Source organism: Haliotis cracherodii, unplaced genomic scaffold (assembly GCF_022045235.1).
Source record: "Haliotis cracherodii isolate W230 unplaced genomic scaffold, xgHalCrac1.p SCAF_22, whole genome shotgun sequence".
Taxonomy (NCBI): domain Eukaryota; kingdom Metazoa; phylum Mollusca; class Gastropoda; order Lepetellida; family Haliotidae; genus Haliotis; species Haliotis cracherodii.
Genome location: NW_027266278.1, coordinates 9,183,544 through 9,210,099, shown reverse-complemented (window position 1 = coordinate 9,210,099; position 26,556 = coordinate 9,183,544). Strand labels below are relative to the sequence as shown.

The following is a 26,556-nucleotide window of genomic DNA, read 5'->3' as shown; positions in this document are numbered from 1 at the left end:
CGTAAGTCTATGTTAAAGTATCAGAGTTACTATCGTTTTAATGCTATTCTTGTCATAAGTCTATGTTAAAGTATGGAAGTTACGGTAATCGTACCGCTAAGATCACATTGTGGAAAGGGCCCAGTCTTTTTATAGGGACAATTTGTTATTATTCATATGATCTGTGAATTATGATTTAAATGACTGATCAGTTTCCTAAGAGTGAGTGAGTGAGTGAGTATGGTTTTACGCCGTTTTTAGCAATATTCCAGCAATATCACGGCGGGGTGTCACCAGACAGTTTCCTAAGAGACTTAGGCAAGTCTAATGTCTATCTTAACAGGTGATATCATGACATTCTCCCACCTTTATACATAACAGATTTCAGACAACATGTTTCCGACATGCTCTCTGGAGCTTTGGAGACAATTTTGCTTTTGTCAGCAAATCTCCTTCGTGACTAAGTCAGACTTGTACGAAGCATATTGTGTGTGGGAGGTTGTTTATTTATAGATTAAAGCATGTAAAAGTTGATACGATATTCTATTCTGAGATGTAATGGTGAGATTAGTTTTCTGCAGGGCACAGAACCAATTCGAAAGTATCTCATAATGTAATGACCTTTCGAAATAGGAACTAATAATCTCTTGTAGTTTGTTTTTAATGGCGTCTTATGTGTCTGATGATTAATTTCATTCCAAGGTTACTAAGCTCTTAGATTGTTCTGTAAGAACTTATTTTATCGTGTTCGGTGATGCCAAGTTGATAGTTTATGTGGGTCCATTTTTGTACCTTAATTTAATTAATTTTTTGGTTTGAATTTTATTTGGGTGTTTCGGTGTTGAATAGGTTCAATGTACCCTGTACTTAATGTTATGACATTAAAGAATGGGAGGTTACAGTGTGTCATTATACCCTGTGGCCTGGGTCTGTGCTCATGCTATCAACCACTGGTTGGCTTGTCTGATGTGGTATAACGTGATTATTGTTCATGGTTGTGGAGAATTTTTTTTTCAGTTAGGACTACACTTTAATATCTAATGATAAGACTCACTCACTCACTCACTCACTCACTCACTCACTCACTCACTCACTCACTCACACATAACACCCAATTGTTAGATTGTCATTATTCATCCATGTTTCCTAAATTATTAAGAGTATTTGAAGTAGGTACAGATGGATGGTTTGTTGCACATGAAATTAATTTCCTAATTGTACAAAGCTGACAGTAGTCCTTAGCATTCAGAAAGAAACAGAACTTAATGAAAAAGTTTTTTTGTTTATTTTGTGTGTATTTGGCTTTAACTGTGTTAATGTTTGGAAAACATTTTGCAATAACAATGGCTGTATTAATTTGATTTTATCTTTCCTTTTCACTGTTTTTTTTCCCTTTAACTGATGATGGTGATGGGCGTATGTGAAAAGGATGCGAATATGAGCCAAAGTAAAATATTATCCTGGCTTATTTTTTCATTTGAGTTGCGATGTTATCAATAGCTCATACATGCACAACGTTTCCTGCTTTTTCTTTGGAGGACATTACCACATAATTGTATCATTATTTCCGTGTCAGAAGCATTGTTCCGTACCATAGCAATCTATCACCATGTTTTGAGCGTGCTCAGTCACACACAGGAAGCAGTTTGGCTTGACTTCCGCCCCGAGACTACGGTCTGCCTTACAATAGAACTCCATGCAGAGCTGGTTACTGTCTTCATCTTCCTGTTGTTGTTCAGCGCTAGTCATCTTATGAGGGTCACTTTACGAGACCGGCGTGTTAAGGACATCACCTGCATCTGTGACTCTTAGCCTCTGGTCAATATTTTTTTTCTGGGTCTTTGCGGTGAAAGTTGCGGTTAATGGCTACATTTAAGCTGAGGATGTGAAACATGAAAAGGTTGACTTATATATCATTGCAGTTGTTGTTTAGTTCTTCAGATTAAATGGAACAAGTTGAAATCATGATGGTATTTGAAATAGTTGAAAGGTTACTACTGTATTCGATGTAATAAGCACCCAGGGCACTCTCAAAACTAGAAGTAGGGGGCTCTTATTAGAATATTATTTTGAAAAAAAAAACAGAATCGAAAGATAAATTTCGTTGTTTATACTGACAGCCAGAAATGTTTATAAACGAGAGATACATTTTTCGGAATTTAATTGGTAATTAATTAAGGGTGCAAATAACAAACAAGTGCGTATTATACGCGAATAAATAAGTGTTGTGTACATTGATCAAGGGGTGGTAACTGGGATTGTTCACTAACCAATGTATTAGCAAATATCGCTGTGGGCGCTTATTAGAGCGGGGCGCTTATTACGTCGAATACGGTATATAACTAGGCGATATTAAGGTTGTTTTCAGAATATTTTGTTTTACTTCATTTGTATGCTACTCAAAAAAAGTTAAAGAAACTGATTCTTTCACAGATTATGATATGAAAGAATTGGGTGTCTTAACTTCTTTTGATTAGTATGTCAATCAACCAAGTCCCCTAATATTGCCAAAGGTTGTCTGTACAAATTCTGAATTTTATACCAGCACAATTTTTGACTTTCCGCTTTAGTCAACATTTTTCTGAAAACGTGTTTTCTCAGTTATGCATTCATTTTCATCCTGGTCGTTTACTCTAAAGCATGGTAATAGCCTCCCTGTTATAAACACTGCTTGATACACAGTGTCGTAATTTACACGGCATGTCAATTTGTGAGCAGAGTGCAAATTGCAGACATGGACAGAGAATCCCTCAATAGTGTGTCTCGCCGATGTGTCGAACAAAGACAACGAGCCAGGATTCCAAGTTATTGGAACTGGTGAGATCAATACATGCATCCCTGCATTAGCTGGACCCATTGTGTGAGTGGCCATTTTGGAATTTGAAGATGTATACAGAGTAGGGGCTTGTGTTGGAAAAGCTTGTCCCTGTATGAGTATATTTACTCTTTCAAGATTTGATTAATGGAAAGTTAAAAGAGTGTTATTTGTGATTAGAATAAGGTTATGTCATCCATAGTAGGGGCTGGTATCACCAACTGAGCAATGATTGAGTGTTATATGTAGTTTTAAGCTGGAAGAAGTGAAGGGTCCTTGTGTCAAGATCAAGTAAGTTGCCCATGGTAACGACAGTACCGGAGGAATCTCAGTTTTAAGGAAGCACATTTGTGTGATGTATATTTGTATGTATGCACAGATAACTTGGTTGCCACAATTTGCTGTGCATCCTTTGGTAATTCTATGATCATGCGTTTGAATCCCAGTTCAGATTGTTGTTCTAGGTTTGTCAGTACACATGCTCAAATTCTGATGCCTTGTACATCTGTCCTATAGGCTTATGTTGTTCCTGAAATAAACAAGGACACTACTTCCTTATACCCTCATTTCTGTGGGTTTCACCATATCATGGGTGTGTGTGTGTGTGTGTGTGTGTGTGTGTGTGTGTGTGTGTGTGTGTGTGTGTGTGTGTGTGTGTTAGTGTTAGATTTGACTGGATTGATGGTGATTGGCTGGAATGATGGTGATTGGATGGATTGATGGATGGATGGTGATTGGCTGGAATGATGGATAGTGATTGGCTGGAATGATGGATTGATGGTGATTAGCTGGAATGATGGATGGATGGTGATTGGCTGGATTGATGGTGATTGGCTGGAATGATGGATTGATGGTGATTGACTGGAATGATGGATTCATGGTGATTGGCTGGATTGATGATGATTGGCTGGATTGATGGATGGATGGTGATTGACTGGATTGATGGTGATCTGCTGGATTGATGGATGGTGATTGACTGGAATGATGGATTGATGGTGATTGGCTGGAATGATGGATGGATGGTGATTGACTGGAATGATGGATTGATGGTGATCTGCTGGATTGATGGATGGATGGTGATTGACTGGAATGATGGTGATTGGCTGGAATGATGGATGGATGGTGATTGACTGGATTGATGGTGATCTGCTGGATTGATGGATGGATGGTGATTGACTGGAATGATGGTGATGGTGATTGACTGGAATGATGGTGATTGGCTGGAATGATGGATAGATGGTGATTGACTGGATTGATGGTGATCTGGATGGATGGATGGTGATTGACTGGAATGATGGTGATTGGCTGGAATGATGGATGGATGGTGATTGACTGGATTGATGGTGATCTGCTGGATTGATGGATGGATGGTGATTGACTGGATTGATGGTGATTGACTGGAATGATGGATTGATGGCGATTGACTGGATTTATTGTGATTGGCTGGAATGATGGATGGATGATGATTGACTGGATTGATGGTGATAGGATGGATTGATAGATTCTGGTTGATTGGATTCACGAATACTGATTGTGGATTGACTGAACGGAACCACAAGCAAACAGGAAGTGGTGAATGTTTTTTGCCGATACACATAGGGTGTTTAACCTAGTTGTACAGGGAATTCACTTCTGTAAATGATCAGAAGTGTTTCACCACTATCAATTACATTAACACGAGTGAGACGTTGTTTTTCTCCTTACAACCACCACGACACATCTGATACGTCCCTCACTTGCGTATAATCAGCAGCTTACTATTCAAAATAATGGGAAAATAAATTTGTTAAAGTTAATTGATGTGTCTTGTCATGATTTTGTGGAAATGAAGCAGAACTAATGGAGATTTCAGACCTTGAATCTGGCGCTCCAGGATCCAGTGTTGCGAATTTATTTCTCAGAAGTTCATAAAGCATGACCACACAGAGAAAATGGCTTGACACAGATGGTGAACATATAACACTGATTTACATACCAGGACATTTAAGAGGCGTTATGGTGTTTATAATTTCCAAGCGTGCAGTGCATGAATGGCATTTCCTAAAACAGAACTTTCTGCTAGAATAACATTAAACTACTTGACATCATATTTTTGAAACAAAATGATTTTTTTTATTTTACATTTGGTGCCTAGAAACTATTCCAGTGCTGATCTGATGTAGAAAAGCCCACAGATATAATTCTGAAGGAGGGACACTATTAAGGCTGAAGGGGTTTCCAGGTACTACAGATATGTACCCCAGGTACTTTTCGATATACAGAAATGTACCTTAACCAAAGTCAGAATACAGAACGTTACCCTGGGGTGAGTCCATTCCATGCGCGCTTGCTAAACTGTTGTAGAATCCGGCATGGCAGTGCACGTTTGTCTGAATGTCGATGAACATCGGAGATTATATTCACTTCCTGATTCACACTGTTGTATAAGATGCATGCCAGGCCACGATATAACAACGATCATACAGAGTGCCGTGTGTAGTGTAGTTCCCTGATGCACAACATACATTCATAAGGGACGGACCATTTAATACATGAGGGGGAGAAGGGGCTGGCATAGACTAACATTAAGTCTCTGAAATCTTATAATACACAATATGCTTCTTGACTCTAAAAATAAATAAAAAATTCCCTTTGCTGATTAATGTGGAATAGAGCTAGCTAGAGCTGGCTAGACTTGCTTTTGTATGCGTTACTAGATTATTTTTTTATTTATAAAATAAATATATTCCACAGTCATGGTGCATAACTAGGGCTGGCATTTTGACTGGAGATTTGATATTTTTTTCACTGCAGCTGCAAAAACAGATATTATTTTAATTAAGATTATGAGCCTGAGTACATTTTTAAGAGAAACACCTTGCAACATTTCCATGTTATTTCCATGGCAGACAAAAAAGATCTTCAACAGTCTGAAGCATAATTATTTCTTTAAAGAATTGTTGGGGAACATTTATTTTGGGGGGGATAAAATCCATGCAAATCCTCTACCTCTGTTACATCATCATTGCCATATGTCCAGGGCCCACTTGCACAAAGCGATCTTAGTGCTACAACTATTGTAAGCCTATGTTAAAGTATGGGATGTATGATCATCTGGACGCTAAGATCGCTTTGTGCAAGTGGGCCCTGATTTTGGGCTGCAACCACACTATACTCAATCTTCAGATTTTCAACAGAAGTCCTCAACTTCACACAACTAGTTGTTCTCACAGTAGCATCAATAGCCTAACAGCTCTTCTGAGCACAAAGGCCGGGAAACCTCACTTCTTCCCAAAAATATCTAACCACTAGAGGAATATGATTGGGCGTGGGAGTTGGGAGTAATCCTGATGTTATAGAGGTCGTATTCTTAGAATTATTAACAAAGATAACTATTGTTTTGATAATTCTTGCAAATCCTCAACCTCTCCAGGGTTAGAAACTAACAGTTTCGGTCCTTATAATGATGACATATAGCAAAACCCTTAAAATGGGCCAATTTCTACGAGTCCTTAGGATACCTTTACTATTGGGCAGTTTGGTAAGGACTATAGGCTTAGTGCCAATTTCTAACCCTGATACATTACATTTTCCAGAATATACCAAGGAACAAGTGGGTTCTGATTTCTGTATAATAATATTAAGCATAATATAATCACTGACAATTGAATAAAGTGTTTTGTGTGATGTGTTGTACAACTATTCATTATCATATTCAGCAATTTATTCACATATTTATCAACCATCCTATATATATATCACTGACTGACGTCATGGGATCTCAATATTGAAACATGCAGTTTTGGACCACCACTTCTCCCACTGAACCAGAGCTAGCAAAACCAGAAAAGAAGCAGCAATCTTGTGCAAAAAAGACATTGAAGCCGACCAGATTTAGATTTTATGACCAAACTGGCAACAAGGTCACTTGAAAATTACCCCATGTCATAAAAAAAACCATGTGTGGCCATATCCAAACACCAGATGCCTCTTTGGCCAGATAAACAAAATGGCAGCTTCCTTTTGGACACGCTCATCGAACACACATGTCTCCTCAGGACTATTTGGTAGTGAGATTTTATTGAGCACAGAGACTGGGCTCCTTGAGTGTAATGATGCACATCAAACCACAGTTCTTTGTCTTCCCACAGCATTGTCTGAAGACATTGGTCAATAGAGGAGGATTGGTGCCAGAGTTTGAATTTTAAGAGACGCTTTCATTGCCACTAAAACAAGTCATGTGGAAGCTACTGTTTTGATTTCATCTTTGATTATGGTGGTGCAATTATCAGTGTATTGTTATCTCCGTGTGGAGGTAAAGTGGTTAGCGATCATTGTTTGTGGTGGTTGTATATAGGTTGTAGATAGCTGTAATTGAATAGGAATGATCTGAGTATGGACCATTGGTATTGATTCTCATTATTGTGTAGTTAAAGGTTATTGTACATCAATTTGATCTGTTGTAAACTTTGGCATGCAATTAAGACTTTTGTAGGAATAGTTTTTTAAAATTTATGGATGTAGTTCATTCTACTCATTTTACAAGATGAATATGCAAATAAAAGAATGAGGAGGGGTCAAGTTTAATTTTTTTTAATGGAGTGTTAATAAAAGAATGTTTTCAATTTACCAGAAAGAAATGAAGGACAAATATAATGTAATAAAAAATATAAACATCTGGAAAAATTTCTTAAAAAGGAATCATGCATCTGCGAATTTAAAATAAATCTGGCACAGAAACACAATAGACCTATAAAAGCAACTCATCTCCTGATGCCAAAATAATAAACAATATATTATCTTTCACCCCAAAACCATACAAGAATGCCTGAAGCCTCTGATTAAACCCCTGTGTTGATTAAGGTGGCCGGTGCGGCACGACAAGGTGTCAGATTACGATGTTGATATCGTGAGAGGGAGGTTCTTCATGGAAGGCCAGCTGGGGGATATTGCACCGGGCTCTGAGACTGTAATGTTCTGTGCGGAACGTAGCCTCGGTGGCTCACAATCGCTGCTCTGCCGTGGTTGAAGTTGACAGTGGGAGTGAAATTGGGAGATTTATTTTACCCCATTGATTGGAATTCTTGGATTCAAAGGAGGTGGATATAGATTGTGAAGGTTTTTGCTTTGTCGGTGGAGTGGTCTGCCTGCAGTTTTGTGTGTGGATTTGTAGCAGATCTTTAAAAGTCGATCAATATGTGTTTCAAGAAGTGATCATAGTGTTGAAAACTTAACATTTAATTATCTGAATGTTGAAATAGTGTTATCAAGATTTCAACATTTTACTTCCTCAGCTCTCTCCTATTGTGAAGTATGACTACAGTTATGATGTGACAATGTTATCATAGCGTTTCACAGGAAGTGGATTGATACAGGATTGGGGAGGAAGTGGTTTTCATGGTAAGCAGGAAAGTTTGACAATGGAACCAGATAAGACTATGTTCCTGTTCTCATGTGACTCACTGTTGATTCATAAAACTCTTGCTGCATTTTGACTCTGTGTCAGATCCGTTTTCCTGATTTAAAAATATCCCAGTGTTGTGTTGAGCAATTGGGAACATGTTGAAACTGTATCATGATTTTGATAGGACGTTCCGCCACCAGCATCACCAACTCTAGCAAGGAAGTAACATGTATATTCTTCCCCATTCCTGCACAAGTGGACAATGTGTTTCTGAATCTGTTTTCCCTTGTATGACAATGACAATTACAAATATCTGTGAGTTTATTTTGGGATGAGTTTATAAAAGGTCATGTGGGATTGGTTCTGTCACTGAATCCATGCAAGTAATCAGATTGGACATATCAATGCAGTGTACCTATCTGTTGGTTGTCCTGTCAGACAGAAATATGGTTCATATCACGGTGTATGTGTGCTCTTGAAATGACATCTTATACACAGTTGGGAGACAGTGTGTATATTTGAGATATTATTCACTGTATCCATGACAGTATTGCTCTGACGCCAGTGGAATTTGTGAAAAACATCCTGATCCATTTCCCATTTTCCAAGAGCCTCTCTCCATGACTGTTGGCAGTTTCTCAAATCACTTACTCCATATTTACGTTTTCAGTGAATTTTTATTTTCCTTGAAAGATGGCCAATTACAGCAGTTTTTATGAGCCGAACATTTCATTGATGAAATTGCACTGTTGATAAACAGTTAATTCCGATGTCAATGGCAATTTCCTAATCACAACCCTGTCATAGGGTCTGTCCACGACCTCATCGGTCGTATATTGATATCGAAATGCTCTCCTCTAACCATCACAACTCGCGTCTGCTCCTGGGTGTCGTCTGCTACTAGTGTCGTCTGCTCAGCCAGGAAGGAAGCCAAGCAGCCTGAAAGGGGAATAAATCCCTGTAATTCCATGGGGGATAATTATTGGATTGATTACTAATTAATTAATTGTTGTGTCTCCCTGCATGTCACTCAGTCTAAGGGTCAAATTGCTGTGCATCTTCTGCCGAAAAACTGTGAAGTTCTGAGTGCATGTGGTTGTGGATATCACACAGACATTGGAGGCAGCCATGACCAAAAAACCAAGGTATGTCCTTGAAATCTTGTGATGGAATTCATCTGTTAACACGACTTTGTCTTAGCAATTATTCATTTACATCAATTTGTTATATTTCAGTTATAATTCCATGCAATTACTATTTTATCTCATTATCCAATGTGGATAAATTAAACATTTGAGAAAATTAAATTGAAAATCAGTTTTTCAACTCATCATATTTAGAGAACTTGGAATTGGTTTCATTTGTCTTGGAATATGCCAAGATGACAGGTGGTTTCAATGGCTGGTTTGTGCTAACGTTCAAGATAACATTGATGGATTTACCAGACGGGCATTAATCTTTTGGGATTCCCTGATGGTGATTCTTGCTTTAGATGGTTGTGAAGAAAGTAGTTTTTTTTAAACTGGTATATGGTTTTACTGGTTAAGTCATCATTTTGCCAGATAAGGGGTCATTTCTAAGGATAGAACCCGTAAAATATAATTACATTCTGGAAGTAGAAGAAGCCTATATGATATGATATATTTTCTGTTCAAGTAGAGAACGTGTATTGGGATTCCTATCGGATCTGAAAATGATAGTGTGTGTTAAACTCTAATTGAAAAGAAATGAAATTTTAGAATATCAAAGAAATTTTCTAAAGACATTTGACATGTTGATGCTGAGTCAATTCATATCATTTTCAGCACCGCTTTTCCTTTTGCACCAAATGGAACATTGACATTTGACAACCCATTTCACTGAAGTTTGGCTAGGTTTAGCATCTGAGCACTTCACAATAATCGGGAGGCATGGTGGGCCGGTCGTCTAAGGCCAGCAATTCAAGAAACCTGTGATCGTGTGTTTGAATTCTGGTTTGTCCTGATCATGTTCTAGGTTTGTCAGGACCTTGCTCGCTCGCTCACTCACTCACTCACTCACTCACTCACTCACTCACTCACTCACTCACTCACTCACTCACTCACTCACTCACTCACTCACTCACACACACCCAAAGGCTCGAATCACGCTGACCCACTATGATATTATCGAAATAATGTTTTAAGCAGCGTTTAAACCAACTTCTACAGATGTCAAGGCAAAGCCATTTCATTACCCAAAAATTTCAGAAATCTTTTTACGTTTAGCACTTTAACAGCATGTTAAAAATGTTTCACTTTGCTACAACTCAAAAATACTTTTAAGAAATGAAATTGAAAATTCACTTTATGGTTATAGAAAATGAAAATGTTGATATCGATCACCAGAGACAGAATTAGAGTTAATAACGAACTGAAATTCATGCAAAGTCAGCCTAAACCCATTTCGTGGACTTCATTAGACTCCGGTGCTGTTTATGTAGAAAGCTAAGCCTATCTCTTCAGAGATCAATTAGTTCTGGTGATACTGAAGGCACTGCCTCTACACTTCGAAGAGCCGCCGCAAGGTCGTTGACCTCAAGTTTTTAGCAGTGAAGTTGCAACGGCTTCACTGGTGGAGATGCTGTTGACGATGAGGTGTTAGTAATTGATTTATGGTTTAATGATTCTAATCAGAACGCAACCTGTGATAAAATGTTCATGAAAGATGAATTCTTTTACTCTGAGGTGGCCCAGAGGTCGCTGACCATCAACAGCAGTGGGGTCAATAAGGACGTCAGAAATTGGCATGTAATATTGTTTTCTTGTAGCCGTTGGCTTTTTCCATTTGTTTTTGGGGACTGCGTTGGAGACTGCATTGGGGACGGCATTGGGGACTGCGTTGCTGACGACTCATGGATGTAGATCCTGATGTAGGATACTGTTTGGCATAAAACAACTGTAATAAAATATTATTAATGTACGATGTGTCAAATTTGTATTGTAAAATGTCGATAAAAACAGGTAGCTTACCAAATTTTACCAAATATCACACCTTTTAAGACACCTTTCATATTTGAATTGCTGTAGGAGTGAGTCAGTCAGTTGGGTTTTTAACGCCGCTTTTAACATTATTCCAGTCATAATACAGCGTGTCAGCTTAATGTGGGAGGAAATCCTGAAGTGATACAGGTCTCAGACGTTTACCACTTCGGTGAAACCCACTTGTATGGGTATGGTGCTGACAAACCTAGAAACATAATCAGGGTGAACCGGTATTCAAACCCAGAATCATAATTTTCTGACTTGCACAGCGAATCGTGATGCTTTGGACGACTGCCACCAGCTGTATGATGGCAAACGAGTACATTCATTAAGACAATCATGTTGTGTTGTTAGCAAACGAGTACATTCATTAAGACAATCATGTTGTGTTGTTAGCAAACAAGTACATTCATTAAGACAATCATGTTGTGTTGTTAGCAAACGAGTACATTCATTAAGACAATCATGTTGTGTTGTTAGCAAACGAGTACATTCATTAAGACAATCATGTTGTGTTGTTAGCAAACGAGTACATTCATCAGAGACCATATAATAATATGGTCTCTGCATTCATTAAGACAATCATGTTGTGTTGTTAGCAAACGAGTACATTCATTAAGACAATCATGTTGTGTTGTTAGAATGACGTGACAGTTTTGGGAGTAAAAGTAGTGATGTCATATGACCGGTATTGACGTCAGGGGAGAAATGACATAGGGTGGCTAAAGGGGGACTATTTATAGCATTGTTTCGCGAGGTAGTGTGAGAGGGAATTTTTGTAAACTAATGGGAAAATGGTGTAGTTAATTTTGAGCTGACCATAAACTGAATTAGTTAAATAATGCGAAATCATATTATTGAGACATCTTCATCCACATATCGTTCGAGTTGTTTCTTAACGAATTTTCAAATACTTAAAAAATACAAATATATAACATGTGAATTTGTCTTGCATTCCGCTTTGTCTTGTAGACTATGAGACATTTTAAAATAAGTGGAAGCATTTTGAATTAATTATTAAAGGAATATCTTAAACATTACCATATTTTGAATTTAGTACCATGCATCTTGTAGAGGGAAAGGTTTTTTTTAAATGTCTAAATGAAGGAGCACATAAAATGCTGCATGCATCCAACATCACTTATCTTGTGGGTGGAACTTGTTTTTTTGGCGTAATGTTACTTGTAGCCGAATTACGTAAGTGTTTTTGGATTATAAAAACATCAACGTAAATGTTTTGATTGAGAGACAGTTAAATTATGTGTGTGACAGATACTGCTTTGGGTGGAACTAACTGGTGGGCGTAAAATCACAAATTGGGCTTAATTTGATTGTGAGATATGTAGTAAGTTTAAAAAGGTCAACGTATAATGGCTGCTGAGATCTAGCAACTGAGCAGATTGTGGAAGATTTGTCTGAAACTGAAGTGGAAGTTGCAAAATTGCAAATGGCAGACATTTTTATCATCCAAAACGCATCTATTATTTATGGTACCACGGCAAAGTCAGTTTGATTCCAGCCATGTAAGAAGTTTTGATCTTGACGTGAGTGAAATGATAGAATAAATTGTGATATCTTGTCGGATAACTGCATTGGTGTGTATATAGAATCACTGGGCGTTTTTTTTATGACCAGACAGTTTAAGATTTGCAGCAACTGTGGTGTGTGATCACGCTGAATGAATGGCGTCTCTCGCACAGGAGCTCCCACGCAAGGCTTAGTACAAATAACTATTTATCAGAAACACTCAATTGTTGGGTTGATACAGAATTATGGGATTTAGTGTGTTTGTTGAACAAAATAATACGTAGTGTATGGGGGCTTAAGAAAACCAGGAACATAATTTTACAATTTGTTTCCTCGAGTAAGATCTTTCTAGGTGTGGGACTGATATCAGTGAGGGTAATAACAATGCATAGGTTTGAGATATTCGTAGTGTTACAGTGGTAATTCCAACATGGTGAAACAGTCATTAATCTACCACTGCACAACAGGTGTTGCGCAGACAGAGCACAACAGACATGTAGATATTTACCACAGCACAGCAGTTATACAAATATCTTTTACACAACACAACAGTCTTATTGATCTTCTACACAGCACAACAGATATATATATATATATATATATATATATATATATATATATATATATATATATATATATATATATATACACACACACACACACACACACACAACAGTAATATAGATCTTTTACACAACACAACAACCATATTATTTATATATTTTTTACACAACAGTAATATAGATCTTTTACACAGCACAACAGTAATATAGATCTTTTACACAGCACAACAGTAATATAGATCTTTTACACAGCACAACAGTAATATAGATCTTTTACACAGCACAACAGTTATATAGATCTTTTACACAGCAGACATAAATATAGAACCCAACTTTCAGATTCTTACAGCTATTGCATCAACCTTTTTTCTGAGTTTCCTTTCTCTGGCACTTTGGTAGTGTTTGCACACTGAAGTACCAGTTAGTTTGGTAGTGTTTGCACACAGAAGTACCAGTTAGTTTGGTAGTGTTTGCACACTGAAGTACCAGATAGTTTGGTAGTGTTTGCACACTGAAGTACCAGTTAGTTTGGTAGTGTTTGCACACTGAAGTACCAGTTAGTTTGGTAGTGTTTGCACACTGAAGTACCAGTTAGTTTGGTAGTGTTTGCACACTGAAGTACCAGATAGTTTGGTAGTGTTTGCACACTGAAGTACCAGTTAGTTTGGTAGTGTTTGCACACTGAAGTACCAGTTAGTTTCAGTATTCTCAAGTTGTAATTACATCGTAATTCAGCAGTTTTAGGAAGTCTTTTTATTCAGTAAAATTATTATTTTGTTGCTCATTGGTAGTTAGGGGTGCATGGAAATATTACCACTGTAAAAGGCAGTTTTTTTTGTGTGTTTTTTTTATCTTTCTAATTTGATTTTGCTCTTTTAAAGATCACATAAGGATATCTGAATTGAATAAACTTAAACTCTTTCACAAATACTTTGTTCAATCTGTCTTGAACATGTTATCACTAACCATTTCCAAAGTTTGTACAATGCTGACAAATAGCTGTGAAATGATAGACATCAAATTCCAGGGTATCGCCATGGCGACACTTTATGGCAAAAGATTAAAGGAATTTCCGGACAATTTCCACTTTCTCACAAAATCCCCAATTCATGTTGAAATCAGATCTGTCAATCAGCAAATGTCTTGGATAACAATTTGTCTCATTGTTTAAAACTGGTCTCATTTCTGTCTATGTCGAATACCAGGCTGATACGATCTATAGTGCCTGTTCCTTCTTGCTTGAGTGTAAGCCTGAGTTTTAAAGGTCATGGCAGACTTGCACAAGTCTTTAAGGCAATAATTATTAGTTTAAATCATAATTTCTAGATCATGTCAATAATAAGAAAAAGCTGTCCCTGTAAGAGACTGGAGTCCACATAATTAGACTTGCCTGTTAGGAGGATAGAATTACTACACATCCATGGACTTATCTTTCAGTACAGCCTTGGAGCAAGGCTGGGGGCATTGCAGTGTTGGGCAATATAGGGCAAACAGAGGACAGATAATATGTACAGCTCCCCCTCACTTTTTGTCAGCTCGTACTTGGATTGTCATGGATGCAGATTAAAAAGATATCTTTTTTTTTAATCATTGCAAGATTTTGCACATAATCAGGCACCAATGGTAAATTTGTATCAAGAATCAAGAATTTTATTCTCCCAAAATGCCCACTTGCAACTAGGAACATGGTACATTTATAAGGCACAGTGATAAGAACATGGCAAATGGTTATGCATGACATAAGTGCTTGAAAATATGTATATGCACAGTAGGATGTTCAGAGCCCCATGGAGGACAGTGTAACCAGATCTTGTCTTCTCGAACAGAACTTTATGGACCACTTTGTTCTCGCCACTAACTCACTCAGCCACTCACTCACTCACTCACTCACTCACTCACTCACTCACTCAGCCACTCACTCACTCAGCCACTCACTCACTCACTCACTCAGCCACTCACTCACTCACTCACTCACTCACTCACTCACTCACTCACTCACTCAGCCACCCACCCACTCACTCACTCACTCACTCACCCACTCACTCACTCACTCACTCAGCCACCCACCCACTCACTCACTCACTCACTCACTCACTCACTACGTATGGCCTACTAGTGCTATTGGTACTCAGATATATGACATACATCTATTTTAACACATCAAGCTGATCAACACAGTGATATAACTAGCGCGCTCACTCACTCACTCACTCACTCACTCACTCACTCACTCACCCAGGCACTCACTCACTCACTGTCACTCACTCACTGTCACTCACTCACTCACTCACTCACCCAGGCACTCACTCACTCACTCACTCACTGTCACTCACTCACTGTCACTCACTCACTCACTCACTCACTCACCCAGGCACTCACTCAGGCACTCACTCACTCACTCACTCACTCACTAACTACGTATGGCCTATCCGTGATATTGGTACTCAGATATATGACCTACACCTATTTTCCCACATCAAGCTGATCAACACAGTGATATAACTAGCTCGCTCACTCACTCACTCACTCACTCACTCACCCAGGCACTCACTCACTCACTCACTCACTCACTCACTCACTCACTCACTCACTCACTCACTCACTCACAGGGTTGTCCTATAATAGGCCATCACAATACAAATATCCAAACAAGGAGTCTGAAAACAATTTTGGTAAACTTTGAAAAATGTGCAATTAGTTGGGTCCACAGTGTGTCGTGTTTGAGAGTTGGCGACACAGCTATTGTGACAGATGTATACCATCAGGTTCAACAAGGTGGCTGCAAACTTGCCCAACTGTTAAATGACAGGTGGAATAACTTAGGCGGAAAGCAGGCACTAAGCTTTAATGTAGATTGTTGAATTTTGGGTGTTTCATACACTTTTGAATTAGGAACTCGAATGTAACTTTCAAATTGTGGAAATTTGAAAATGTTTTTTAAAACGGTTCAAATTTAGTTTAAACAAAGTTTTACCTATTCAGTTTTGAATTCTTTTCTTTTGAATCAACTTGTGATTGTATGTTTTGTATGTTTTTGTCCCTGTTTAGGAATAATTCTTTATGGTGTAGTATGCATAGATTTGTATAAGAAATGCTAAAATTGAAATTGTTGAAACATGTTTTTTATTTTAGTTTTAATTTCCTATATATATGAATTTTTATATAGAAATTGCAGAAATATTGTCCTTATAACACACAGAATTTGCCCCCGAAACAAGTAATTATTTCTTGTACTCAACAAACCTATTGTGAAGGTAATTAAAAATGTGAAGGAATACACAATAATAAAGAAAATACTCCTAGAAATTTAAAAAAAAGGGAATGTTGATGGAAAATGAATTTCGGTCCTTGATCACACCTTAGCCCTCAAGGAAAAGTGCTTTTTCTTTGGGAACTCTTGAGTGTAGGAGGGCGAAAATCTTGTTGATTGGCAGTTGGCAAGATTAAAGTTGACAGAACTAATGTAATAATGGCAGGTAGTGCGGAATTTAAATGTCAACTGTTTACCGAAACATGTGTCGATGTGATAAGGGGATATTAGATGCTGATATCATTCCGTGGTTGCTGGGTAATAGTGTGGGGCAATAGCATTGTTGAGCATATTGAAGCCCCATATTGGAATGTTTTATAAGGGAAGCCGTTAGGAATATTGTATTTTTTCAAGTGGTCATTGTTTTCATGTCGTGGAAGGATTTACAGCCTTGTGAGGTATGTATTTTTGGCATAATGATATTTGTTGTTGCAGCTTTATGGAAAAACATTATGGAAAATGAATGTTATGTCGTTACATTTAAGTGACCCCCCCCCCCGGCATATAATGCAGGGGATATAGCGATCAACCAGTCTGTCTGTCCATCCGTCTGTCCGTCCGTACGTACGTCCATCCGTACGTCCGTCCGTAATCATTTCCTTTTCCGGGGCAGAATTCCAAAACCATTCAGTGTATTTGATTGAAACTTGGCAAATACATACTGAAGTGGTGCCTTTTGATATTTTGGGATTTTTCTCATTTTTATTTTTTTAAATTTTTATGGAATGAAGTTGGACATAGACTGAATTGGGGATGGGGTCCGTTTCCGGGGCAGAATTCGAAAACCATCCAGTGTATTTGATTGAAACTTGGCAAAATTATGAGGCACATACTGAAGTGGTGCCTTTTTATATTTTGGGATTTTTCTCATTTTAATTTTTAAAATTTTTATGGAATGAAGTTGGACATAGACTTAATTGGGGATGGGGTTCGTTTCCGTGGCAGAATTTGAAAACCATTCAGTGGGTAAACAACGTATGCTTCTTAAAGAACATTCAACTGTTGACTCATTACATACAGAATTGCACATTTACTAGTGGTTACTATACAGACAGCTGCCGGAGGGGGGGATATGTCATCTTTCTGATGACTCTTGTTTATACAAGTGCTGATAAACTGATGGGAGTGTTTGCTTACACGCTCTTAGTAACGCTAAGTTTGCTGGGGTTGTAGAACATTCAAATGAGCATTGCTATAAACTAGTTATGATTTTTTAAATAATTTATCCATGTGAAATATTGTCTCAGAAATGTGTGAATTAACATGTTCGTTTTTTAGTATCTTGGGATATAAAATTTCGACATTTTGTAGATCGTTAAAATGATGCATTGCTAGAAACTGGTTATGATTATTTTAATAATTTATCCATGTTAAATATTGTGTGAATTAACATGCTTGTTTTTTAGACTCTTTTGATTCAAAATTTAGACATTTTTTAGTGAAAATATTTCGTACAATGTTCTTGATATTGATGTAACTCTAAGTGAACTACAAACAGTTTGTATGTTGTGATGTGTGCATTGATTGGCTAGACATGGTTTATCTGTTTCAGCCAATCAAATTCAAGTAAAAAGGCCTCGGGCCTAATAATGTGTCAATCTCTTGGGTTGATTAAACAATCTGACCATCGCATGGACACAAAGCTTTTGTGATTCCACTTGAAATGAAAAAGTCATGTTTTTGTGAGCAATGATCCACTGGCCTTGGTTCGTACGCAAAGTTTTTACTGATTAATACCCTTGATTACCCTGTTGTTGTAAAAATCTGTCTGTCTTTCCTCTCACATTAAATTGACCAATCAGCAGAAATACCAATCTCATTAAAATCAGATCTTAGTTCTCGCTACAGCTAAACAAAGATCTGAGGACATCCCATTATGGGTCACGTCAGACCGACCTTGCGGGAACTTTGACCGACCAATGGAATGACCAATCAGAAGGCAGCTTTCTCGTGCTTTACGGCACTAATTTCAAATTGGCGACCACGCTTCGAAACATATTTGGGCAAATTCTCGATTACAAATTTGAAACCTGAACAAAAGAACATTCTGGAATGGCTAACAGATGGTCTAGATTGTATGGATTCAGTGGTTAAACCCGTAACTAACGTTCGGAGTTATAGTTTTCGAGGTTGCATGATTAGAAATCACATTCGGACTGTCACTTTCATAATCTGGTAAGTGACGCTCTGATTGGCCGGATGAAAGGTCATTCTGACGTGACCCCTAATGGGATGTCCTCAGATCTTTGTTTAGCGGTAGCAAGAACTGAGGTCTGATTTTAATGAGATTGCAGAAATACTGTCCATAAACCAAAATGCGATGATGATGATGATGATGATGATGATGAATCAGTTTTCTGTCTACAGAAATGCATACCAATATAATAGTCAAGAAATCAAAGAAAGTTTCATTGAGATATTTGATTGTTTGTTCCTAACTCTATGGGCAGTCTATCATTACGGAATTACGTTTGCTGACGAACTATCTCAGTGATTTGCTAGTAGGATGTGACCAGGTTTCTGTCTATCCTGCCAGTGCACCCCTGTATCACAAATGACTGATTCTGTATCCAATCATAGGCGTAAACGAGACCCTTATACAGCTGCTAAAGTTATTCTGCCAATAATTGAGTGAGCATCCGTGATTTCAACGCGGATTTGATTTTACTTAAATGTCAACTAGTGAAGACAAATTGCTGCCGAATATGTTTATCTGCAACAATCAAGTAGTTTGCGTTGTTCATGATGATGATGATGATGATGATGATGACGGTGATGATGATGATGATGATGATGACGGTGATGTCGACAACAACGGCGATGATGATGATGATGATGATGATGATGATGATGATGAATAATGATCATGGGTCACGATGGGAGACACCAGAAATGGCTTCACACATTGTACCCATGTAGAAATCAAACCCAGGCCTTCAGTGTAACAAGCAAACGCTTTAAGCGCTAGGCTACTCCACCGCCCCTTTAAAGACATGAAGGGATATTCCAAAATGACATATTGCTGGCATCTGGCATGAGGGAACACTTTACCCACAAGGCTACCCCAGCATCCCCCAAGAACTACTGATGAAAAAAATATCTTTAGAAAAAAATATCCTGTACCCTGGGTTTGCTTGAGCAGGCATCAGACATTTAAAAAATGTTTTGAATGAATCCAAAGATGAATAGGATTGTGTCTTTAGCTAATTAGGGTCTTCTTTATTTAAATTTGTTCTGAATCCCAAACCCATTATTTGGCGTGATCGTTTAATGTTACTACCCCCTCATGACTTCTAATGAGGCAAGGCAATTAAGACAAAGAAAGGATTTAGATAATTATTTGATGTTTGATCATTATGACATGGCCATGTTGTACTGTGAGGTCAAGGTCACCCAAATGCGTTATTCAAGAATGGAATATTATTTGAACCATTTCACTGTGTACGTTTCTCTCACACTTATGTTCGAATCATTTGCACTGTGAGGAAAACAATATATACTACTCAAAAGAAGTTAAGGAACACCCACAATTGGAATGCTGTGTGATGCACTTCCCACCAGCCATGACAGATTAACCATAGCCATATGAAGAAAATGGGTGTTCTTTAACTTCTTTTGAGTAGTATATATTAAACCAAGAACAGTATTTTTTATCCAGTTTTGTCCTCCCACATGAGTCCCCCGCTGTGATATTGCTGGAATATTGCTAAAAACGGCGTAAAACCATACTCAGTCACTCACCCCTCCCACATGAAGGTCACATGTAACTGAAATATATTCTTAAATGCACCAAAACTCACTCATCCATTTTCTAGACATTTTATTTCATTTCAAATTTGTTTTTAAACATCCATTGTCCAAAACAGTATGTCCTTAACCTGTATGATTTTTTAAAAATATTACAATTTTGATGGACTAAAAATAACAATAAATGCGAGTCAGAGGATTCTCCCTAAGTTTCTATGGTCATATGATTCTTCTGTTTCTGTTTATGGCTCTTGATTTGAGTCCTTGATCTTGCAGTTATGATCCCCCTATCTGATTCTTGATATCAGCAAGTGCAGGTTTCGAAAAGGGAAGTACATTTCTCAGATTGAAAGAGACTTGAGATATTTAATCATGGTAATTCTTTGTTTCTTTGGATCTTGAAACATTAGAGAACTGAGTGAGTAACTTGCACATGACATGGCGTCTGCTGGTGAATCAAGCCGTCTGCTACGGGGTGATTACCCAGAATTCTTGAAGTTCTGAATCAGAGGTGGCTGTGATATTTTCCCAACCCTGAAATTAGCCGTTGTCTCATATCACAAGAGGGTTGTTTTATAAGATAATGTTGAGTTCATGTTGCAGGGGATGGGTTGTGTTTTTTGGTTAGTTTTAAAGGTCAACCAATACAGACTGATAATGCTTAAGTATTTGGAAGTTTTTGAGGTCTTTTGAGTTTGGGATGATTGGGATGATTATCATCATTATTGATCTGTTGAACACAAATTAGCATTAATGACCAGCAATATCAGTTTCAAAGAAATGACATGGATAGTGATTCTCGTTGATGATGACATATTACAAATTTAATTATAAGTTAATTCAGAATTATGAAGATGAAGGGGATAGCAGAGATGATGATGATGATGATGAAAGTGATGATGATGATGATGATGATGATGATGATGACAGTGATCATGATTTTATGATACAGCTATGAAAACTTCAAGATGTCAAAACCCAAACCACAGCATTTCCTCTAAACATATATCTGAACAATTCCCCTAACCTCATCATGATGTACAAGACCAGAAATGAACGTTATGACGTAATCGCTGACGTGTGGAGCACTTCTGGAACATCCTGGCTGCACACACATCAATGCACGCTGCTTCATTAGATACACACGTCACCTTTGCCAGAAATGTGCAAGTTGCTCAATGTGCTTTAACTTAAGTGTTGAGTAAGACAACTTCACAGCATTCTGTGCATAGGGTACACATCATATTGACTTCAAAGGCATGTGTGAATAACGCTGATGCACAAGAATAGGGCTGCAGCATTTTGTTTCTCTGTGTCATGTTTGTGGCCAATCCTAAGTGAACTGAGTTGCACAAGTGGGAATTACTGATCGCTGCTGAACTAATAGCTCTCTAGATTCCTGCCTCGGAATTGGGTAGGTGTTTTACTTGAAGTCTTAAAGGTGTCCTGATGATAGCCATGTTTTGTTTCCATAACGAAGGTATGGAATAAAAAGTGGTGTTTAACTGTTGTCTTGTTGGCCATGGTAAAAGAAAACACCTCTTAGACTGCCTTCCTGAATGTTTTCAAAACAATTATATTTTTTTCATGTATTTTGGTTTCTTGTGTAAACACTTTTTGTTTACAAATTGTTTGTTTATTGCTCAACTGCACAATCACAATATTGAATTGAAATCTATAGCTTAGTTTCAAAGTCTATAAAATACAATTTGTAGAGCATTTGTTTGTTTGTTTCAAGCTCAAAAGGATGCTAATTCAGTTCTTGTATCACTGATTCTTCTGAACACTATGTTAAGAAGCAAAATAATAACATCTTTTCTTTATATCTTTCTGGGATAATTTTTACCTGTTTATCAGCCTTGCTTTACGAGATATGCTTGGTTTAATTCAATAAACTGCACTTAAAAGTGTCAGTTTCGAGATGTGTGGGTGAGTTGGGTTTAACGCCGTTTTTAACAGTATTCCAGTCATATTGCGGCGTGTCAGCTTAATATGGGAGGAAAGCCCGAAGTGATGCAGGTCTCAGACGTTTAACACTTCAGTGACACCCATGAGCGCGGGTATGGTGCTGACAGATCTAGAAACATAATCGGGGCTAACTGGGATTCGAACCCACATTCATAGGTTTCTGGTCTGCCCAAGGGACGCAACTCTGCACAGCGATTCGCGGCACCTTAGACGACTGGGCCATCCGTGCCCCCAGTTTCGTGATGATTAAATCATATCATTGTATACCCATTGGTTTTAGGTTCTGGGTTTCTCAGTGGGTTATCTGAAATTTGTACCTCACCTGTCCAGAGTATACAGGTACATGCGAAAACAACCCTCATTCAGTAAACAATAAGAATATTTGAATGCTAGGTAAGATGAATACATCTGTGTTAGACTGCCTGTTCAGTCTGATATTACATTGCCAAAGGTGACAGTGGGTTGACGCCCATATAAATAATCATATATAAGATTTGGATAGTAACTAGAGATATATATCATCCCTAGTGTAAGTATTTCCAAACATTTTGCGTTCCACTACCCTCAATAATGGTGTCTATAAAAACAGCATCCCTGTCTCGCGTTGTAATTCAAGGCTGTACATCACATTCAGCCAAACAAATGTAATACCTGCGGTAGGGATAAGCGATGGCGTGTCCGAGAGGCAAGGGGAAGATAAATAACAGCTTGAGGAGCTTTGTCCTTTCTGATTATGTCATGCTGGTAAGAACTGAATCATCAAAGCAAAAATACGGCATCTTCATTTTGAGATGGGTGTGACTAAGAGGCTGAAATTTGTTTGTGGAACTTTTACGGCGCAGTAGATGACTTCACTGAAGTAGTTACCTGTCGTGGCTTTCCGGGTTTGTGAAAAACAGGTAATGAATTCCTTGTGATGAGTTTTCATTCTTGTCTTTCTATCGGGATTCTGGTTAGGTTCCCAAACCTATGTTGATCGTAAGAGGTAACTAAATGGATCGGAGGGTTGGGTTTGGTGTCTTGATTGATTTAGTCTCATTGTACTCTGACGGCTTGAACCATTGCTCATAACATCCATCACTGGATTGTCTGGTCCGGACTTGATTATTTACAGACCACTATCATACGGCTGGAATATTACTGAGTGTGGCATTAAACAACAAACAAACAAAATTTTCATAAATTATTACATTTGCTGCCCTAGTCTGTCTTAAAGACCCTGATACAAATATATATCAAATACAGCCCATGCAAGTCTATAATGTTTGGCAAGTCTAGATCACTGCAGTATCTGAAAATGAAGAGAGTCACTGGGCTCCTTTTTATTTTATTTTTATTAAGATAACTGAAGAACTTTTTTTATGTACGATATGTTCATTTCAGAGATTAGATGTTAGTCTATTGCAGCCCCTACATTCAACCTTGTTTATTCCCTGATTATGTTAGAATTAATATTGTATTTATCAGTGACTGAAGAAATGCTCCTTATGATTAGGAACTGAGAAGGATAGAGTTGACTTCTGTATTCCTGAAGGCATTGCTTCAGTACAGATGTTATATAAGAAGTGATTACACATATCTATGATTACATATGTGCATATGAATAATGTGAATATTTATAATGCGCCAAATCCACATCTTAAAGCTTGTTCAAAGTGCTACATTATTACCCCAGGCAATGGATCAGTGTCAATTTTCATTATCAGCTCCCTGGGGAGCCTTCAACCCAAGCTGCCTGTGAAGCACTAGAAGATTAAAAGTCACATTACTATCTCATCATATAAACAGAAATTAACAAAATTGAATGTTTTATTATTTAATTCAAAGAAATAAGAAATGTGAAAAATTCAAATGTGAAATGACCGTCTCCGTCCGCCCAGAGAGCAGAAGGTCCGGGGTTTGATCCCCGACCGCGTCATACCAATTGACGTTAAAAGATGGTACTTGTTGTTACCCTGTCTGGCGCTCGGCATTAAGGGGCTAAAACAAGGACTGGTCGGCTCGGAGTCAGTATACTGTGTCTGAGTAGGGTATTCATGTTAAACTGCGGCATGGTATCTCAGTGAGCTAGCACTATAAATTTCACCTCCCCTCAAATGTGAAATTATTGTTTCAAGATTGTTTGTACAGTGAGGTGTGACTGAGGTGAAATGCACCACTTATCACTACCCAAGATGACAGACACTTCATATCTCACCTGTCACCATGGTAACACCAGGATGTTGCTGTGTCTGTTATTCTACGTCAGTCGACCAGTGTCATGATGCTACGAGGAAGTAATTAATTATTCCTTTATAGATGTAGAATATATGTAGACAACAAGAATAATCGCGGATTCTCCTTCAAGGATAGAAAGCTGCTGAAGTGTAGGCTCATAAGCTACTATTTCTGTTATATCAACAAATGTCGGGATAATAGGGGATAAAAACTCAGATCGTTCCAAGTGAGTATGATTTTATGCCTCTCTAGCAATATTCCAGCGATGTCACCTTGTAGGGGTAACCATAGAACAGCTTCACTACCCATGTCGCGAATTGAACCTTACCTTCGGCGTGACGAGTGAACGCTTTAACCACTACGTGAGGTGAAATGGGGTTTAACGTCGCATCCAAGATTATTGCACTTATATAGCGACGTACATGTACGTGTGTGTGTTTGTGTGGCTGCTTGTACTAGTCCGGACTGATGCCGATTTATAGTGCTAGCTCACGGAGATACCATGCCACAGTTTAACATGAATACCCCAATCAGACACAGTATACTGACTCCGAGCCGACCAGTCCTTGCTTTCGCCCCTTAATGCCGAGCGCCAGACAGGGTAACAGCAAGTACCATCTTTTAACGTCTTTTGGTATGAAGCGGTCGGGGATCGAACGCCGCACCTTCCACTCTCCGGGTGGACGTTCGACCACAAGACCACGGAGGCGGTCTTTAACCTCTAGGCTATACCACCGTCTCCTGATGGTTATAAAGCTCTGACAGTAGCTTAGGATCCATTCCACAAATTGATCATACCACTAAGACTATCTTAGCTCTCATATTCTAACATAGACTTACGATAGTGCTGAGATCCTTTTGTGGCATGAGGCCCATGCATGTATCCTGGCATGACAAAGGGAGACAACTCTGTGAGATGTGGAATACTAGACCACTAGTCCACCCTGCCCCTTTCATGGAGTCAAAGCCCTCTAAATTGAATAAAGGTTTAAAAGACAAGTGGTACTAAAGTAACAATGAAACAGTGAAAAGACAACACCATCTTTATTTTAGTTTATTTCAATGAACTCTTTTCAAGCAAATTGTTATTTTCGTCATGTAATGAAATGTTATCCTCATCAAAGCCGCTTAAAAGACATACATACAAGTCTTGTTTGGTTAGCTTTAATTCATTTTCTATGGGCCCTCTTTCAGTAGAAAACGTCACCAAATACAAGTTAGTTAAATCTTTAAAAAGACGTAAATTTGAAAGTGATTAGCCATGGAAGAACCTAAATCCCTGTTCACCTGCCTGCTTTTGTATTCACCCAGTCGTCCTTGTATCCATAAGGTGAAAGTTTTGTTCACGATGTTGACATGAAAATAATTCATTTCCTGGATGATATGTATGTGAATTTCCTTACGCCAAACAACTAATCCTGTGACCATTAAAAAAAAAAAAGTTTTGAAAAGAACCCTTTTGTTAAAAAAACAACCTATTTGATGATGAAGATTGTGTTCTGGTGACAGATTTTCATCCTGAGCTTCAGAAGTATAGTTGAGTTTCAAATCATGATCATGGGCTCGGCAATTTCTTTACTTTTTCCTAGTTCCGTATTTCCCCATTCTTTAGTGAGCTATTAGGGCAAGGGGAGTGAAGTTTGTAGGTCAGTGGTATCATGTTTAACATCCTGCTCTCTATCTCCCAGTGCAGTTACCCAGTGTGCTCAAGTACAGTGTTAAAGTGATACTGCTCCCATCCTCCCAGGTTGTCCTGGAGCAAGTTAGGGTGATGGACGAGTCTGATTGGCATCCCCTTGTTTCTCTTCTTTTTTTCACTTAAATTCCTATTTTTACTATTACCCATTTTAAATTTAAATTGATAATGGACAATTTTTCAAGGTTGAACATTTTGCTTTGTTTTTTAAAATTAATTAATTTTGTCTCTTTGATATTCATAATGTCCAGGTTAATTCATTGTTCACCTACTTGTTTAACAGAATAACACTTCTGTGACGGCTTCTGATGGGTGACCAGTTTTATGTTGTTTATGTATCAAGGGCCAT

At 38.1% G+C, this 26,556-nt stretch overlaps 1 protein-coding gene across 11 annotated transcripts in view; it reads left to right on the top strand.

Moving 5' to 3' along the window:
• LOC139471376 (rap1 GTPase-activating protein 1-like) overlaps positions 1-26,556 on the top strand; it is a 326,858-nt gene that overhangs the window by 238,012 nt on the left and 62,290 nt on the right. The window contains exon 1 of one of the 11 annotated variants that reach the window (XM_071253717.1): positions 8,200-9,322. The exons of the other annotated variants lie outside the window; for them this stretch is intronic. Coding sequence (XP_071109818.1) covers positions 9,306-9,322 — 17 coding nt within the window. The 5' untranslated portion in view covers positions 8,200-9,305. Of the gene's footprint in view, positions 1-8,199; positions 9,323-26,556 lie in introns of those variants that run through there. 11 annotated transcript variants of the gene reach the window in all.